Source organism: Solenopsis invicta, chromosome 3 (genome assembly GCF_016802725.1).
Source record: "Solenopsis invicta isolate M01_SB chromosome 3, UNIL_Sinv_3.0, whole genome shotgun sequence".
Lineage (NCBI taxonomy): Eukaryota > Metazoa > Arthropoda > Insecta > Hymenoptera > Formicidae > Solenopsis > Solenopsis invicta.
In genome coordinates this window covers 21,981,598-22,001,017 of record NC_052666.1, presented here as the reverse complement: position 1 = coordinate 22,001,017, position 19,420 = coordinate 21,981,598, and the positions used below count along the sequence as shown (strand labels likewise).

The window sequence follows — 19,420 nt, the reverse complement described above, 5'->3', positions numbered from 1 at the left end:
AAAAGAAAACTATTTACTCCAAGTATATAAACAATATATTTTATGTTACAATCTTTAGAATTTAATATTTTTTAATAAAGAAATATACCGGAAATATACCAAAAAGAAGTGAGATAAAATTCCTAAAAAACCTTTAAAAAAATAACCTAAATAAAAACATTTTTTTTATTGAAGTTGTACAAAAACAAAAATTAGATTATAATACTTCGGACTTTTATTTAACTTATATTATAACTATTGAATTAAAAATAACAATTTTGAAATGTGCGTGAAGCTGGCATATTATTATGTGGAAACTCATTAAACAATGACAGTTCTGGGTTTATTTTCAATAGTTCTACAGTTCCTGACAAATAGTTCTGGTCTCTAAAGCAAAAAAAATGCATAGGACAAAGTCAGACGCCAGGTTCACACAGCGTTTCAGTTTGACCTGCGTCATTTTCCAGATCCAATTCTTGTAGGATTTTAAAAGATTTGTACTTCTAGATGAGTTCTAGAAAGAGTACTAGCGTTTAACATAGTTTATTTAATTTACAAAAAAAATTATTATAAAATATTTACTTTATAATATAACATAATAGAGTTCCGTGTACAAAAAAATATTTTTCTTACAGTTTTCAACGTATTAAAAAGCCTTCCGTAAAGTTGCGGTCGATTCCGATATTACTTAATCAACAGAAAATTAATAACTTCCGAAAAAGCCGATTTTCCGCATATATGGGTGAGATGCTGATCTTTTTTAAAGAGTTCTGTGTACGAAAAAATATTTTTCCTACAGTTCTAACCATTTTAAAGTGCGTTCCGAAGAGTTGCGGTAGATTCCGATATTAGTTAATCAACAAAAAATTAATAACTTTTGAAAAAGTCGATTTTTCGCATATATGGGTGAGATGCTGATCTTTTTCAAAGAGTTCTGTGTACGAAAAAATATTTTTTTTACAGTTCTCAACAAATTGAAGCTTTTTCCGAAGAGTTGGGGTCGATTCCGATATTAGTTAAGCAACAAAATATTAATAACTTTTGAAAAAGCCTATTTTTCGCATATATAGGTGAGATGCTGATCTTTTTCAAAGAGTTCTGTGTACGAAAAAATATTTTTCCTACAGTTTTAAACATTCTAAAGTGCCTTTCGAAGAGTTGCGGGCGATTCCGATATTAGTTAATCAACAAAAAATTAATAACTTTTGAAAAAGCTTATTTTTCGCATATATAGGTGAGATGATGATCTTTTTCAAAGAGTTCTGTGTACGAAAAAATTTTTTTCCTACACTTCTCAACATACTAAAACTCCTTTCGAAGAGTTGTGGTCGATTCCGATATTAGTTAATCAACAAAAAATTAATAACTTTTGAAAAAGCCTATTTTTCACATATAAGGTGAGATGCTGATCTTTTTCAAAGTGTTCTGTGTACTAAAAAATATTTTTCCTACAGTTCTAAACATTCTAAAGTACGTTCCGAAGAGTTGCGGTCGATTCCGATATTAGTTAATCAACAAAAAATTAATAACTTTTGAAAAAGCCTATTTTTCGCATATAAGGTGAGATGCTGATCTTTTTCAAAGAGTTCTGTGTACGAAAAAATATTTTTCCTACAGTTTTCAACATTCTAAAGTGCCTTTTGAAGAGTTGCGATCGATTCCGATATTAGTTAATCAACAAAAAATTAATGACTTTTGAAAAGCCTATTTTTCGCATATACAGGTGAGATGCTGATTTTTTTCTAAGAGTTCTGTGTACGAAAAAATATTTTTCTTACAGTTCTAAACATATTAAAACTCCTTCCAAAGAGTTGCGGTCGATTCCGATATTAGTTAAGCAACAAAATATTAATAACTTTTGAAAAAGCCTATTTTTCGCATATATAGGTGAGATGCTGATCTTTTTCAAAGAGTTCTGTGTACGAAAAAATATTTTTCCTACAGTTTTAAACATTCTAAAGTGCCTTTCGAAGAGTTGCGGGCGATTCCGATATTAGTTAATCAACAAAAAATTAATAATTTTTGAAAAAGCCGATTTTTTGCATGCATTGGTGAGATGCTGATCTTTTTCAAAAAGTTCTGTGTATGAAAAAATATTTTTTCTACAGTTCTCAACAAATTGAAGCTTTTTCCGAAGAGTTGGTGTCGATTTCGATATTAGTTAATCAACAAAAAATTAATGACTTTTGAAAAAGCCTATTTTTCGCATATACAGGTGAGATGCTGATTTTTTTCAAAGAGTTCTGTGTACGAAAAAATATTTTTTCTACAGTTCTCAACAAATTGAAGCTTTTTTCGAAGAGTTGGTGTCGATTTCGATATTAGTTAATCGACAAAAAATTAATAATTTTTGAAAAAGCCGATTTTTTACATGCATTGGTGAGATGCTGATCTTTTTCAAAAAGTTCTGTGTACGAAAAAATATTTTTTCTACAGTTCTCAACAAATTGAAGCTTTTTCCGAAGAGTTGCGGTCGATTCCGATATTAGTTAATCAACAAAAAATTAATAACTTCCAAGAAAGCTTATTTTTCGCATATATTGGTGAGATGCTGATCTTTTTCAAAGAGTTCTGTGTACGAAAAAATATTTTTCCTACATTTCTAAACATTCTAAAGTGCTTTCCGAAGAGTCGCGGTCGATTCCGATATTAGTTAATCAACACAAAATTAATAACTTTTGAAAAAGCCGATTTTTTGCATATAAAATTTCTTTGAATCAAAGAAGTTTTTTTAACAGTAGCAATACACAAATTTCTTTGAGTCAAACAAATGTTTTTTGATTCAAAGAGATTTGTTTCTGGGTATATAAAAGTAACTTTTTACATGCCGATTATTTTGAGCACAGTTTTAATTTTTGGATCTTATGTTTGTGTGTTACAGTATCATCATAGCATCATGGCTGAGTAACTCCGCTCGTTGCGCAACGGTCGGTGAGTCAGTAATAAATTTTCTCATTATATTTGCATGATTTTTAAATGTTCTGCGCAGGATCAAGGCATAGTATTATTGTGTGATCTTGATACCATGATTATACCAACAAACATATATTTTGTCATTCGTTAACGTGTCTACAGCGCGCAACGCGCGCGTTCTCTGGGTAAATTAATTATCTTTAATGTCTTATGGTTAGCAACAATTTCAAATTTCGACATATTTCGATAATACGATGACTGAGGATTATTTCGGAAACATAGTTATGCGAGTAACAAATTTATTTCTTATAGTTTTCTCTTGTAATCTTCTGTACAATGGGTGATTATTTATTGTTATTGAGACTTATTTTGTAAGTAACAATATCAAGAGTAGCATATTTTGTGAGGAACAAATTAGCAACAAATTTTGCTTTTGCGTATGTTTTTTCCTATATAAGGATATTGTCTCGCTAACTTAAACTTTCTTTAGCGAAACATTATTAAAAAAAAAAATTAATAGAGCAACAATTTTTTTTCTTTGGCGTCTTTTTAGCAACAAATGAGCAACAAATACAAAAATTAGTTTGAATTGTTTTTGCTCACTTTGTTCCGCTAACTTATAAGACGTGCGATCGGCCAGCGCGGATGTGTTCGATATTACAAAACGCTTCGCTCTATTGTAAGTCTCTTGCGAGAAATAATGCACTTTGTCACGCGGATATAAGCTCGGGAATATTCGGGGGAAGTGTAAGCCTCGGGAGAGGGAAGAATATAAAACGCATCGATCATGAAAGCGGACGAGGTCCGAGCGTTGGCGAGCTTCGTCATAAGCGGGCTCGCCCGCTTTGCCCGATGTTAAATAGCGAACTTTTCGGACGAGCATACGGGGGCACGCACGTGGACACATTTTATACGTTTATGTATACGGGGACAAGAGTGCATTTCCTCGTCGCATGGTTGGGGCGCAGTCCGAAACAGTTAACTCTCATAAATTTAATTACGAGACGCGACCAAAATGGAAGCCTCGATCTCTCTTTTCGCCAGGTAAAATCGTGAATTAATCTCGGTCCGATGATTTTCTAGGAACTACATTTAATCAGTGATTTCTATGATAACTCTGCGTTATCAACGCATTGTTATCGCTGAAGGTCATATGCTTGTATCAGATTTATGTAGAAATTTATAAACATTCGAATCGATGATATCGATAACGTGTTTGTTCTAAGATATTTGAGTATCGGAACATACAGATAATAGACTTTACTAATCTTTCCAGCGCAAACAAAGAGATTATTTATTAAAGAGAATCTCTTTTTTTTTAATGTTTAGTTTAGAGCTAAGTTTAGATAAACTAAAATTTATGAAATAAACAATTAAATTATAATCTCGTGCCTCTTCTTAAATGCTCAATGTCAATTAAGCTTATCGCCTCACTGTAAGAAAAATAATTAAGAAAATGCTGGTACATCACGCTTCATTAACGAGTGGAAGGACGAGTGAAATATGAACGGAATACCTGGTGGCGCGATGTTTTGTTCCATTACGGATTAAACGGTCGGGCAGCTGAAAGACGTTACGCAGCAAATTCCTGTCGACCGACGGCGATGAAGTCGGAGATGAATTGTAATGTACCATACATTTCCGCCAACTAAGAGCGACAGCGTAAAAGGACGCCGAGATAGAGTGTCGCAAATCACCGTACGAAAGTGCTCTTCCACAAAAGTATAGACGAACGTTGTGAAAACTAAATCTAGCTTGACAGCTCCCCGTTGACCCACCATCGTACAATTTTGTAAAAAAATTGCCGTGCACTGGAAACGCGGGTCTCAACTTTTCCACGTAATGCGTCATCTTTTTCAAACCTCCAGCTTAAATCGACGCGATTATGTTAATTTTCAGCTATTTTAATGACATTTAATTTTGTTACACGTGAAAATAAACAGATTTTGGAAAATTTTTTGAACATCTTGTAGTAAGATATTCGTACATATATTTTCTTCTCATGATATCCTATCGCGCAATGACAACTGTTTTGCTTATCTGTTTTAATATTAACAAGATATGTTAATTCTTTTTCTATTCATATTTTAATGAAGAGAAGCGAATCAATCAATCATATACATCGCACGCGATAGCTTTATCGTAAAGATCATGTTATCTCAGGAAAGTAATGTAAGCCGGACATTTGGTCGAAAAATGGGACGCACTACTTTTGAACGGCCATTCGATCGCCGATATGTTTTTCATGGTGCCGGATTATGACGGGCGATCTGTCACGGTCACCGTAACAGTAACTCCAAGGGGTTGGAAAGGGCTTAATGCCTCTCCTGGATAGCGCAAGAAAGAGTTGCGCGTGTGGAGGATGGGGAAGGAGTACGTTACACCATATCAAAATGGCCACAACTTAGGGGTCCTGTGCTACCCCGATATATCATCGTTAGAGAACTTTGGACGGCTTCCTGGTTCCAGCATTGATGGCTTCCTCCGATACGACATGATGTATCTGTTCCTCATTGCTGCGGCGTGGAAATGAGAATCGGATGCAATTTGAAAGTAAAAATACTATCTTAAAACGATAACAATATTTTTCGACTATTTACATATATGTATTTATATTTCTTTTTCTTCTGACTCTTACTTTGACAGAAATTGTATTTATATTTTAAAAAGAGGTGAATTATATTAATAAGGATGTTTCTGTTATATTCTATTAATGTTAAGTTTACTTCTTTAAAAGATCCCTTCAGTCTTGTCAAAGTAATTTCTAATACTAATCACACATACTGATCATTTTATAAATGCAATTAAGTCTCAATTCAAATATAATTGTTATTCATAATGGCGCGAGCTTTAAAGCTTTTTAATTTTTAACTTACATATACACTGCATCGTCATTAGTAGCATTTAACATTATTAGCATTAATAACTTATTGGCATAATTAATTTATTAATACACTGCCATTATTAGCATTAATAACTTACAAGAGCAAGCTTAACAATTTACGTCACGGATTTTGATCACATAGTTATATAATTAACGACATGCATTTTAGGAAAACGTGCAGTTTTTAGAAAAATTGATTAATACTAAAAAATGAGTAACTTATATATATATAAAAATTGAAAATTTTTTAGAAAATTAGCATTTTTTGATGAAGACGAGTGCTTTATCGTCTATCAATACCTAACGCTTGATTGCTAAACGTTCAAAGTATTTCAAGTTTCGGTGAAAATCAAAAAATGTAATTCAATATCTATTGGTTTCTCAGGTCCGAAAGTGCTCCGTTGTCATGACTTAAATTTTTATTCAAGATAGACACAAAAGGAGAACCTATCTAGGTTTATAAGAGTTTATTTTTATTGCTCCAGAATAAATGCGAGAATTGATCAAAATCTTTTCTGAACCTCCCCTTGTTAGGCTTTTACTTATTGTAAGTTTTGATTTTATTTGTAATTTGTATCTTACAAATTTTCGTGAAAATTATAACATTAAGATTATATAGCCAATGCTTTGCACGTCTGTCTTGAAATGCATATCGTAAATTATACGACTTCACGCTGTAAACATGTCGCTGCTGATTTAGATTGTTGCATGCTTCTTGTTGACTCTCTTAGCTTGCATGAACCTAATGTCCGCTGGCTGGAAGCTAAACTGGCTGCCGAACGTAATGCAATGGATAATGCGGCAAGTTTGCCAGGGAGGAATTACGTGACCAGCTCTTAGTTTCGGCTTTCGAGCCTAGGTACTAGTCGTGTATTGTAGCTAAGTGACGCGCCATACTTCTCAGGTATTCAGGTAACGGGACTAAGTAGCTAATGTAAGCTTATACGATGCTAAGAAATTTCAATTTGGCAGTCAAAGCAATTTCCAGGTTACGAGGGAGCTCGCTCATCTCATCAGCTTTGACAAAATAACGTACGCTATATTACAAAAAAAATGTGGGAGACCAATGGAAGTCTTAACGTTTGCACTTTCCGACGATTTGCGAGTTTTTTACGCGTTAATAACTATTAATATTAAATAAAAATCAAACATTTCCTGTAAGATTCCTATCAGTTAGATTACGAGCTCTGATATCAATCCGCTTGAAGAGCAATTTTCCAAGAAAAATTAGTTATTATGGAAAAGAAGAACGAATCAAGCGATCAATCTGAAATTTCGTATTCGTTATTGGAGACGCAGCTCGGACGAACATCCAATTTCATTTAATCATATTCGGGGAAACAAAAAAAAATGACAGATTGAACTCGATCGATTAAAAGTTAGGGACTACAGAAAATAATAAGGCACGAAGAAAATAAATCAAAAGCATTTTGCTTGCTTTTCATTCTAGTCAAATTTGTGAGCGATTTTTCTTATTATTAACTTTTTTTTTTTCTCGGAATAATAGTGACAGATTTGCAAATTATAAAACGAGTCGACTAACGAAGATTTTCTCAGAAATTTGTATTAACAACGAAAGGGGACAGATAGAATGATTACTTACACATTCGTGCGCACACGTTCGCTCGCCTATTCATGTGCTGAAAACGACTACACTGAACTAAATTAAGTTTTTCTCCACGAGTCCTTTATGCAATGTCGCGCAATGTCGCGCAGATAATAGCAATCTCTTTGAAAACCACATTCCCGCGTGACACAGACACTGAATCTGAAATGAATCTTCCGGAAAAAGAAAATAAAACAATTACGAATAATAAAGTAAAAGACTGTAACAAAATTAAGTATTGACGAGTTTTTTGCTATTCCTAACAATCACCTCGAGTATAATTGGGACCGCCGAAGCTGCCAACTGGAAATAATAATGGAGATGGCGCCGTCACTCCGCCCGTAATTATCATCGTATATTTCAGTTGCTCCCGACGCGATATCAACTTTTCCTAAATACATTATCTAGATTTCGCATCGGCGTTAATCTGCCCCGCAGTAAGTAATTAAATTTCCGCGAATGCCATTCCGCGGGGAGTTTATCTAGAGCGGCTATAAAAAATTCTGACTTTTAGTCGCCGGCTTTTATCGGGAAGAGAGCGACGACGAGTCGGCAGATAAATCCGGCCGAGCATTTCCCGTCCGCGCGCGCGTCCTTTTCGCGGGTTAATGCGCTTTCCGCTGGACGTGCAACCAGTCTCGACGTGCGTGTGCCTTCAGAGGCCCACGTCGGTCGTGCCGACGACAGAAGCGGTTATCCGATATCAAATTACCGTACGTCGAGCCAAGTTCCTCCGCGATTCAGGGGCCCCGAGTCCGTACGCCAATAACTTAATTCCGGCACTGACACAACTCGTGATGGTATAATCTACCCTGGTCACCGCTGCGATTGGTCGATATCTCTGATCCTTGAATATTCCGAAAAGCCACGCGGATTGAGGATAATTTAGGACGTAACAATATTATACTTTAATGAAAAAAATTATAACAATACGTTCAGTGGGATTAAAAGTTTAATTCTTGATAAAATATTCTTTAACCGCACTTAGAACACAAAGAGAAATATATGTACGAGTAATTACATTTAATAACGAAATGTATTTTTTGTTATCAATATATAGAAGAATTCTGTGAACTGTTTGTGAACTAACATGATAGAAACAAACGAGACAGTTCCAGTATTTGATTGACTGCAATTATAATACTGATGAACTATTTCCCGATTATTTGGATTAATCCGCAAGATCATTTGAGCGCCTATGATTGACTTATAGCCATCGGCGGACCTAATGCAGATTAATCGCAGATCCTTGCGCAACTAGACAAAGCCCTTAGTGATCCTTAAGCTGTTTTTCGCGAGAATTTTTCGAAATTTCACGGAAATAGAGTCCTTACTCGTATTCAGTGTCATTATGTATTGTATGGGATAATTACATAATCTTAACTTGATAAATATATTAAGTTATATAACACAACTCTATGTGATTGCGATTACGGTCTACAATAGTTATCGCTTTAATAAAAACCGATTTTTACGATAACGTTGAAGACGTAAGATTTAAATTTTTTAATTGGTAAATTACATAACGCTATTCACATACATAACGCTAATAAACAATGAGATATCTTGCCAGTGAATCGAATCGTCATATAACTATTATATCTATAAACACTATCAATATATCTTCTTATTGGATCGTTATTATTTCTATGACCCCTACTGTGCGTTATAAGCCATCCGTAAATTTTCCACATGATCGAGCAATTGTCACTCAGCCGTCTAGTGACAGATAGTTAGGCGTTACCCAAGACTGGTTACTGATCCTTCAACAAACACAAGCGGACAAACGTTTCCTAATTGTACTGGGAATTGTTTACGCTTACCTCGAGTACCTTCTCACCTTCCTCTATTCACGGCTATTCCGTGTTTATCGTTGTAGTTTCTTGGTCGTCGTACTTCTCTTCCGGAAGCATGAAACGACAAAGATTTCGTAGGAGTGCAGGTGTCTACGGCACCGCAATATATTTAAACGGCTGACAACGAGTTCCTCCGTATTTTTTTCGTAATTTCAAGTTTATCTCTCGATATTACGCTTGTCTCATCGAGGGGATTACTCTCCCGCCAACACGGGAAACAATGAATCCGCGTAGTGCAATGAGTCATGTACATATATCTCGCGATATATCGGATTAATTTCTAACCGTGCTACAGCGATGTATTTTTCGACATTTTTCGCGATAAAAAACGTACATACAGTTATTCACGTACAGTTATTCATGCATTTCCATGTTCCATTAGGCGCATCACGTGTTGCAGCATCCGATTCCGGCAACGAAATTGTTACTTTTCCGTCGTTATATTTAACAAAAAAATTATGATTTTAAAAATACATCGATAAATGTCAAAAAAATTTATTTTAATCCAATTCATAATTGAATTCTGTTTTTATTTGATTATCTTTAATTTCAATTTATTGTTCTTATATTATTCTTATTCTTTGTAAAATATTGGCCCAAATTTTAAAGAGATGCTAACTTTAAGACGGGATATTTGCATCATATGAATGAATGTTAACGCATTATCGATTCCAAGAGAGGAAAAGTTTGTAAAACTTGAATCCTTTCATTCTCGCATTTACGTCTCATTCTCTCCTATGAAATGCTGGATACGTGCCTGGATTTCAATGACGTTATCTTTGGGCAATTGGCGGATTGTACAAATAAAAAGAGTTCCCAAGCGGGATCGTTTTGTCAAAGAGCCAAACGCAGCCGCAGAGTGTTATATCAACAATGCAACGTGTCTGAGTAAATACACGAGCGCTGTTAAATATTTGAACATCCACCATACGAATGTAAACGGGCTCCTCTGTTATGATATGTATCATTAACTCATCGTATATACGTGCGTACAGAAATCTGTCGCATAAACTAGACGTTTGTATAAAGAGAGCCACGTCGATGTCGCGATTATTTTGCAATCGATATCCCGAGTGTGATGTCAGGTGCGCGCGCGGTGACGTTCTCAAGTCTGACGCTGAGCAACACTTGTGCTCCGGAAAAGACACATTCGCGTCAAGATAAGCATCGCACGCTATTCGGTCGTCACACGACGCGTCCGCTGCTCATCCTCTCGCCCTGGGTGTCGTTCTCGCAACGATACATCGATTTACTGCGGTTTTATTACGGCGGCCCGGCCCTGCCGCGGCTGTTTGTTTTAACGGTGTATAAAAGCGGCGACATATAAAGCATATAAAGAAAATATCAGCATTGACCTGGGATACGTGCACGGGATAGCGATAGTCCTTGCTGGCGCAATCGAATCACATCGATACGAATCATTTTGGAGACGTTACCGCTTCCAGAGAATGGATTCTGATAAACGGAACGAAGCAGAGATGAAGTTTGGGGGGAGAGAAAACGCCAAATTATATCAGGCAGCAATTTAATAAAGTCAATAATATATTATCAAGGATATCAATATTAATTTATGATCTTTCATATCGCGCGCGCGACAGCTACACGACCGTCTCTCATTAATAATGTGACGTTAATAATTTGCGACGATCTCTATATCGTTTCGAGCACACACGTCGAGGCCTACGATTACCGCATTTGCAGGATTAAGTCGGGAATGGAAAGGAAGCCGCATTAAACTGGCACGAAACTCCTCTCGCTAGATAGATCGCAGGACAGGTGCAGCGACGACCAATGCTGGTATTTCCGGGGAAAAAATATCGCTCGTTTAACACCCCGGGTTCAGCCCCACGAGGCCGATACGAGACGAATTATTGTGCCGCGCCAATCTACGAGGATTACTCGTGCCCACGAAGGGCCACCGGGAAAACGTCGTTCGACGACTTTACGGCGGCGCACGTGCAGTGCACTCTTCTGAAAGGGCATCGGCGTCGTTGCACCTTCCAGCTTTCCAGCGGATTAGTCGGGCAGTTGCCAAGACGTTATCAAGAATTTCAACTTTGAAAGCTCTCGGCGCCGTGATTCACGCTTTTCATGCTGAAAATCGAATTTTCGAGTTTTAATTCTTTACTGTCCATTAAAAACGTTAAATCGAATTTAACAGTTTTCGTCGGATAATTTTGGCGCAGAGTGAGCGAATATCGATGCCAGGTCGTGTTGACTCAATTTTTGGGAAATCATATCGCCAGCTTATTAATCGACAATCCAATCTAGAAACAGTCTTTAATATGTGACATTTTAAAGTTTAACTTGTTTTTGTAATTCTCATTTCTATTTAGTTTCTTCCATTTTTGTACACACTATATATTAAGTAGATATTACTTTTTTCATATTCTTACTAATTTATTGTACGTAAGATAAAGATGTCACATTAAAAAATGAAATTATTTTCTTTTCTAATGCGTCATTCAGAATTTGTTTGATTTTAATATTATTATGGTCTAGACCTTTACAATTTTTAAGTTTTCGATTAAATTGGAAGCCTCTTAAAACTTTATAACGCCTTAACGAAAGAGGAGAGAAAAATTGCGTCTTTTCTACTTGATTGGCACGAAATTCGAGCAGTTACCGAAGGTTTGACAAAATTTCACGCGCCACTCGAAAGCCTCTCAAATCTTCCCCATCCCCCTTCCTCTCTTATTTAATTCTCATTAAAAAGAAAGGCGAAAGAAAATTTTATTCCAGGCACCGCGAACAAGGAAAAAAGAAGGAACAAGAAGCACATGCTGCGGCGAGCTGCAAACAAAGGCAAGTTTAGTAACTGCGAACCGACGATAGGCTCAATGCGCAGAAGTTTTGGCTTGTAATCGGCTCAACCGATTATTTAACTTTATTGCGCAGCGGCAAACGCAAATCCCGTATAGGCAGATACATTGCACGTTGCGTAACTGTTACTCGCAGGAGCGATCAGAATTCCATAAACTATCGCAAGCCGATGCTCGACTTCTCTTCGAAACATATCCTCGGCGGATAATGGATTTATGACGTGCTCGTATTAGGCTTCAAATACGTGCGTTACGGATTAAGGCCGCTGCCATGAAACTACGCGTCTAATGCACCCGGGCTCTTTATAATCTGTCGATTCATTGATATATGTAACGGATTGTCATAAATCTATTGTGATTTTAATCGGCTTTATCACTTTAAACACGTCCCATTCGTTTATATGTACAGTAATTAGAATCGCACCGTAGGAGGATAGAAAATAAAAATTAGTTAAATAAACTTATCGATATGAAAGATTATGTAACAGATAAGAAACCGAATGGATGACTTAAGCATTTTAATGTAATTTAGTATAATTTTTTAAGTGTCAATGGTATTGATACCAGGCTAATGTTATTTACGAGTAAATAATTTTTAAGTTAAAAGAGAAAGATAATAATTCGTTATTTGTCTTTACTAGGAATTTGTTTCGAATACTTATCGCTGAGTAGATTAAGCTTTGGAAAAAGCGAATTCGCATTACTTTATCTAAACTGATTTAAAATGCTTTATTATCAAATGCCCAGGGATATATACCGGGCTGACAGCGCGACAAGCGATGATAACAGCTTTTATCGTCGCCGATTTTTCGGCAACCAATATAAAATTCAACCCCCAAGTGAGACGCGTATATGCTAATTTGCGGGAATTAGCGAACGGCATTGAGTAATGGAGAAAACTAGTAACTGTCACTCCCACTCTTGTAACAATGGCCAATAAGGTACACGGTTGCAATGGAAGTTTTCTGTTCGTCTAATTGTCCTAACGACTGACCTTTCTACCGTTCACATTCCCTTATCTCCCTTCCGCGTTATATCTCATTGGAGATTTGCCCTTTGTCTGCTTTTAGGTAGCATTTAATATTAGCACAGACACAACACATTTACATTATAATAAATATGATATTTATAAATATCATTTAGCGAAAATATTTATGGAATCATATTTTCATCTGTTTCATGAAATAAAGTTAATTATTTGTTCCCGTTTTATAATTTTCATTCACTATGATATAAAATTACGTATCATTGAATATTTCACAATAAATTTTAAAAACCTCTTTGAGCATATTCTTCAAGATGAAATGAATTGGCGAGAATTGAAATTTGTTTAATTACAAATAGTTTAATAACAGAATTACAAATATATTTGCAATGAAATTTCTTTTAACGGAACATTTCCTTAAATTATTCGCTCGATCGACACAAAATCTGTTCCAATCGGTACCCTTAATACCAGTTAGAGAGTTCAATACCGCACCGTTAGCATCGATTCCCGATCGCCGGAGCGTTCTGCGGCTCGTTAAGACGACCGAAGTCGGCTTTTGCCTCGGATCTCCGAAGCATATACCCAGATAATTAATGGCAAGCGCATCGTGCAGCGGTGATAGGCGAACTGTGCAAGTGGACTGTGCGTCTCGCGCCTGCCACGGTCAAGACAGGTGCCACGGAGATCGGGCCGGTCCCGCGATCGCAAGGTCTATACGTCGAATAAATAATGCGAGTGCACTTGCATCCCGGCGCTCGATCGTACTTACGTAGAAAAGAAGGTGAAGTCGCCGGGGCGCACCGCTTAGGTATTATTCGCTTATATCGTTCATCAATGTGAGCGCACAAGTATGCGTGACGCGTCAGGTACGCACATGCACACGCGCTCGCGTGTCGAGAATTAAGGAAGGACGAGAGCTGCGTACAGAGACGAGAGAAAAAAAAGAAGAGGAGAGAGAAAAAGAGAGAGAGAGAGAGAGAGAGAGAGAGAGAGAGAGAGAGAGAGAGAGAGACAGAACTCTCGTGGGCATAAACTTCCATACGCCGAAACGCGGCGAGCGAGGCAAAGCTCGCATTCATTGCCCATCGGACTGTTTCCTAGCATTCCCGGTCCCATTCACGGGCAGCAGGACGTGGTTTGCAGTAAATTAACGTTAGGCGGAGACGGGAGGTACTCGTATATGTTTGCGGGGACGTAAAACATGTATTTGCGAGCAGTCGTTCATTCGAAAGTTGTCAGAGTAAAACTCTGGATAAGAAAATGATCAGATAAAACAATATAAACTTACGCAATTTTCGAAATAATCTGATTATTGGCAGAATACAAGTACAGTCGTTCATCAAAACGTCTTTTTAATAAACGCCATTTATTGTTAGTTCACCGCTCGCAAATCATACAAGTTTTAAAAGTTTACCGGAGCATCGCGGATTTCCTCTGATTGTGTATTTATTTCGAATAAGCTGTTCTCTTGAATTACCTGTAAAATATTCGATATTATTTACGCGGATTTACCATGTAATAACTAGGGCATTATTTCAGTATAAACCCGTCTTTTTATTGAACGGAAGAGTAAATTGATGAAATGCAAATATCTCCGCACACAAACATTATTGAATATTTATTTGTAATCTAATATATTGCTTAGTTTTCTTTTTATTAAAGGCAATAAGTTTCTTTATCGAGCTGTGTTAAAAATAGCAACAATAATCTTTTTCTTATAGACAGATGATTTTATGAGTATTATTTGCACATACAATATGTTTTTAGTGAATTGGGTAAAATCAAATTGGAAATGCGTTGCAACTGTTATGGCTGATATTCTGTCACAGTGTATTCACCAATTGACTTAATGATCCAAGTGAATCTATTCTCGATGCAGGACCTAAGTGCACACACGAGGTAACATATTGGATGTTCACACGGTTAACAAGCATCTGAGCAAACAGTCTCCACAAGCTTTGACAAAGCAGCTGTGACCGTTACAATTGACCAGTTTCACTACTTGAGAAATTTAGTGCAAAAGATTGAAATACGTTATTAATTTCTCCGAGTATGTTTCTCTCACCAAAATAAAACACAAATTGTTAAGAAGAGATTATTAATATCAGCAAGCGTTACAACTTATAATAAATTTATTTTTTATATTTGTCTATTTTCTAATTATTAGACAAAAATCAAATATGTGCTGTTATTCTGTTACTATATTTTTTATATAGAAATCTATTTATATCTATTTATAAAGAAATGCTAAACAGTAATTATTGAATGTACAAATATTACTAATGTTGATTATATCGAGAAAGTGTTGGAACTAGGACGCATGCGTGTGCAATATTTATACAGTTTACATGACAGCTATCATTTGAATATAGATGCACCTACATTATGTTATATGTAGTTTTTCTCATCCCCGATACGAAATCTATATCAAATCAATATATCAAATCTTACAGGATATATTATTAATAACAATTACCGTCAACAACTTGAAAGATTTCAATCTTATGTAGAAGTCTTGTTCTGTGAATTATATCAATTCCAAAGATAAAATGAAATTGAGATATGACTACTCGTGCAGGTTTCATAATATTTGAGCGATAAAAATATTGATTTAGTATATTGATAACACATTGTGTGTAATGTATTTGATGAATCATATACCAAAATAGAAACGTATATATACATGAGTAATAATGCTTGCAATATCTCCAATTTAATTAAAGATCTAATTAAAATAATTATCAATTACGCATTATACAGGAAATATCGGTCAACACGCGCATATACTAGCATATATTTCTAGCCATTATGAATTTACTTTATAATAATTAATTAATTTACTTTTTTAATTTTTATTATTAAATATTAATATTTTCTCTATCAATAAAATAATATAAAATTAACGATAAGAAGATTGTAATCGTAAATTAAAAAAAAAAAATAAGCAGTAATCTTATCAGTATCAATTCGTTAAAGTGCGAATTTCATTAGAAATTATTCAGCTAGCTTTCATTGTAAAATATAACGAGAACAGTTTATCTGAACCTGTTATGATGAGCATTGATCGGAATAACTTCTTCGTGGAATGTATCTTTCCAGAATAAAATGGTACATTAGCGACACAATCATGATAAGCTGAGCGATAAGCAAATGTGGCGTGTATTTAAGTGCCGAGTGCTTGTTATGCTAACAGACTTCGAGTTGCCTTCCTACAGCGACAGCAACGCGAAGTGTGAAATAAGTCAAAATGTCGTCGTACAAATACATAATTGGTTTGGCCGTTTTGGTTGCCGCTCTGTTCACTGTCACCACCGTACCATCCGCTAGTGGAGCTGTTGCTTCCTATGCCCCAGCCAACAAGTCGCATCATCTGATCGTCGGCTACAGGATGTCCGGAGACAGACTTGTCTACAGAGAAAACATTAACAAGGCTTCTAGCTGGATGAAGGTTACGATTGTTGAAAAGGCCTTCAATGTCTCAAAATGGGAACGTATCACTATGGTTCAAGCATTGGACCAGAAGACGAATGGAAACGGCGCGTATGCTAACATTCTGAAAGGTGGACCTGGATACAACAATGTCACCATAAGGTTCAAGAGTCAAAGAGGTCACGGCATTAACTTCGTCGTTCAGCTTTATGCACGATGAATAATCAACCATAGTGGAAAATATACTTCTATAACTGGTACGACAATTTCTAAAGAGACGATTAGGATGAAGCAGTAAGAATCAATCTTAAAAACTACATCTTCGAGTTCTAAGCTATTTATTATTGAAACACTATTGCCACTGTCGCTAAAAGAAAACTGTCATTGATTTTATTTTTGTTATTTACTTTAGCTTTTTGATTTCTGAATGTATGACCAATAAATTAACATAATTGATTGATATAATTGTACTTTTCTTTTTATAAACTTCTCAAATATTTATATTTATATACCCGCAAATGTAAAACATAAATATAAGTTATTTGAGCGTGATAAATTTTAATAATGTATATTGAACTAATAACATTTTATAAAAAGCAGCACTTATTATTCCTGCCATTTTAGTTAAGAAATTCGAATTTGTCACGCATTTAATTAGATCTAATTATACACTCCATAATTTCTATTATTATAATTATTAATTAATTGTTGACTAATTAATTACTAATTATTTCACTAATCACATTTTTGATATCAATATAATTTAAATATTGCGATATGAATTAAGAAGAATAAGCGTGATGTGAGAATTAAATAGAAACAAACAAAAACACAAATGTTGCTTTATATATTCCTTTGGTGGATATCTAGTTTTAATTGAGATAAGTCATTTGTTTCTAACAGCAACAGGCAACAAAAAGTTACTCAATGTTTCTTAGGTGGATATATAGTATGTATACCTTTATATGACTCATTGATATCGTTAAGACCTTCAAGTAGCTTATCAAGTTTCTGATGTCTTATCTGATTTCCGATTTAAAACATATTTTAATGATACTATAAATTTTAAAAATTATAAAAAGAAGATTCTTGAAAAATTTATAATATATATATATAATAAGTTTTTTATTAAAAAATTTGTTATATAACACAATAAATAAAAAAATTACTATTCCTTTAAAGATTAAAAACTAAACTAAATTTATTTTTTATAACAAATGGTTTTAATATAATAACTCTCAAAATTCTTTTTAAAAAATGTATAATAAAATTTTGTAAAAATAAATAATAGATCATTACAGCTACCAAAATATTTGATTACATGCATTAAATAATTACTATATATTATATCCGTAACAAAAATGAAAGAATAAAATAATAATTTGTTAAAATATTAATAAAAATTTTGCTAGAAATTATGGTGTTTACTTTTCATTATAAAAAATATCGAGATAGGTTATTTTTAAATATATGACAACATATGATGTACCGATGACTCTTTCGCAGAATGCATCTTCCCAGAAAAACATGATATATCAGCATGATAAACAAGCGATAAGCGATTATTGCTCGTATTTAAGCGTCGATCACGCTGACAGACATTAAGTAGCAGTTTTCCTGTAGCGAGTAGCAACACGATTTTCAAGTGAAATAAGTCAAGATGTCGGCATACAAGTATATAATCACTTTGGCTGTTCTAATTGCCGCTGTATTGATGGTCAGCACCGTACCATCCGCTAATGGAACTATCGCTTCATATGCTCCAGTCAACAAATCACACAATCTAATCATCGGCAGAAGGATGCCGGGTGATAGGGTCGTCCTCAGACAAAACATTTTCAAGAAAGCTCAATGGATGAAGGTTCAGGTTGTCGAGAAGAGTTTTAATGTCTCGAAATGGGAACGTATCACACTGGTTCAAGCATTGGACCAGCAGTTGAATGGAACCGGCGCGTACCCTAGTGTTGTACGAGGTGGACCCGGATACAACAACGTTACCTTAAAATTCAAGAGTCAAAGGGGTTACGCCATTAACTTCGTCGTTCAGCTTTTTGCACGACCTTAATCAACTACAGTGGGAGCAACTGGTCCTCTGACTGGAGGATTTCTGAATGTGATTAGGATGGAGAAAAGTAGACAAAAATTTTAAGAGCTATGTTCTGAGCTATTTATTATTAAACCATGGCCATTATCGTTAAAAGAAGACTGTCATCGAGTATTTTTGTTATTCACTTTAGCTCTTTGATGTCTTGAATGTATTACTAATAAATTAATATATAATTGACATAAATGTGTATTTTTCTTTTTATAATCTTCATAAATATACCTTTATAAATCCGCAATCATAGAACGTAAATATAAATTATTCGTGCGTGATAATTTTAATGATGCATGTATCATATCAAATTGATAATACCCTATAACAAGAACTATTATTCCTAATCTTCTATTTATCAATTAAAATTTGCCTTTATCATGTATTTAATTATGTTTTCTAATTATATTCTCTAAAATTATTATTTATTAGTATAATTGTTAAATAATTACTCAATGAATAATTAAAATACTAATTATCTTCTAAATTATAATATTTAACTTGTAATTAAACTTGCATATAAATGTAATAGAAGTTGTCTTAAAATAGCAAAAATTAAAGTTATTTATTCATAGCAGTGGCAATCATAACTTTTTCAAAAATAAATGCTGTATGAAATATTTTCTTACCGAAATCCAACTTGTCAACACTAATATCATTTTTCTTACATAATACAGTCGATATCACTTTAACAACTTGTCAAAAATTTCGAGTTATATTGACATACGTACCATTCTATATATAATTCGTACATATGCGTTGAGCTGTCATGCACTTTAGATTACCTCTGTAAACGTGAGATTGATTCTCGTATAATTTTAAATTGTCAAAATAATAATTTTCAGATT

The 19,420-nt window shown here is 34.7% G+C and overlaps 2 protein-coding genes across 2 annotated transcripts; both read left to right on the top strand.

The window, feature by feature from the left end:
- Positions 1-16,219: 16,219 nt before the first annotated feature.
- LOC105196698 (probable salivary secreted peptide) lies at positions 16,220-16,942 on the top strand. Its single transcript, XM_011162750.3, has one exon. The coding sequence runs from the start codon at positions 16,296-16,298 to the stop codon at positions 16,695-16,697; it is 402 nt and encodes a 133-aa protein (XP_011161052.1). The 5' UTR covers positions 16,220-16,295; the 3' UTR covers positions 16,698-16,942.
- A 1,080-nt stretch (positions 16,943-18,022) lies between these two features.
- LOC105196697 (probable salivary secreted peptide) lies at positions 18,023-18,765 on the top strand. The gene has a single exon (XM_011162749.3). The coding sequence runs from the start codon at positions 18,138-18,140 to the stop codon at positions 18,540-18,542; it is 405 nt and encodes a 134-aa protein (XP_011161051.1). The 5' UTR covers positions 18,023-18,137; the 3' UTR covers positions 18,543-18,765.
- Positions 18,766-19,420: the final 655 nt, after the last annotated feature.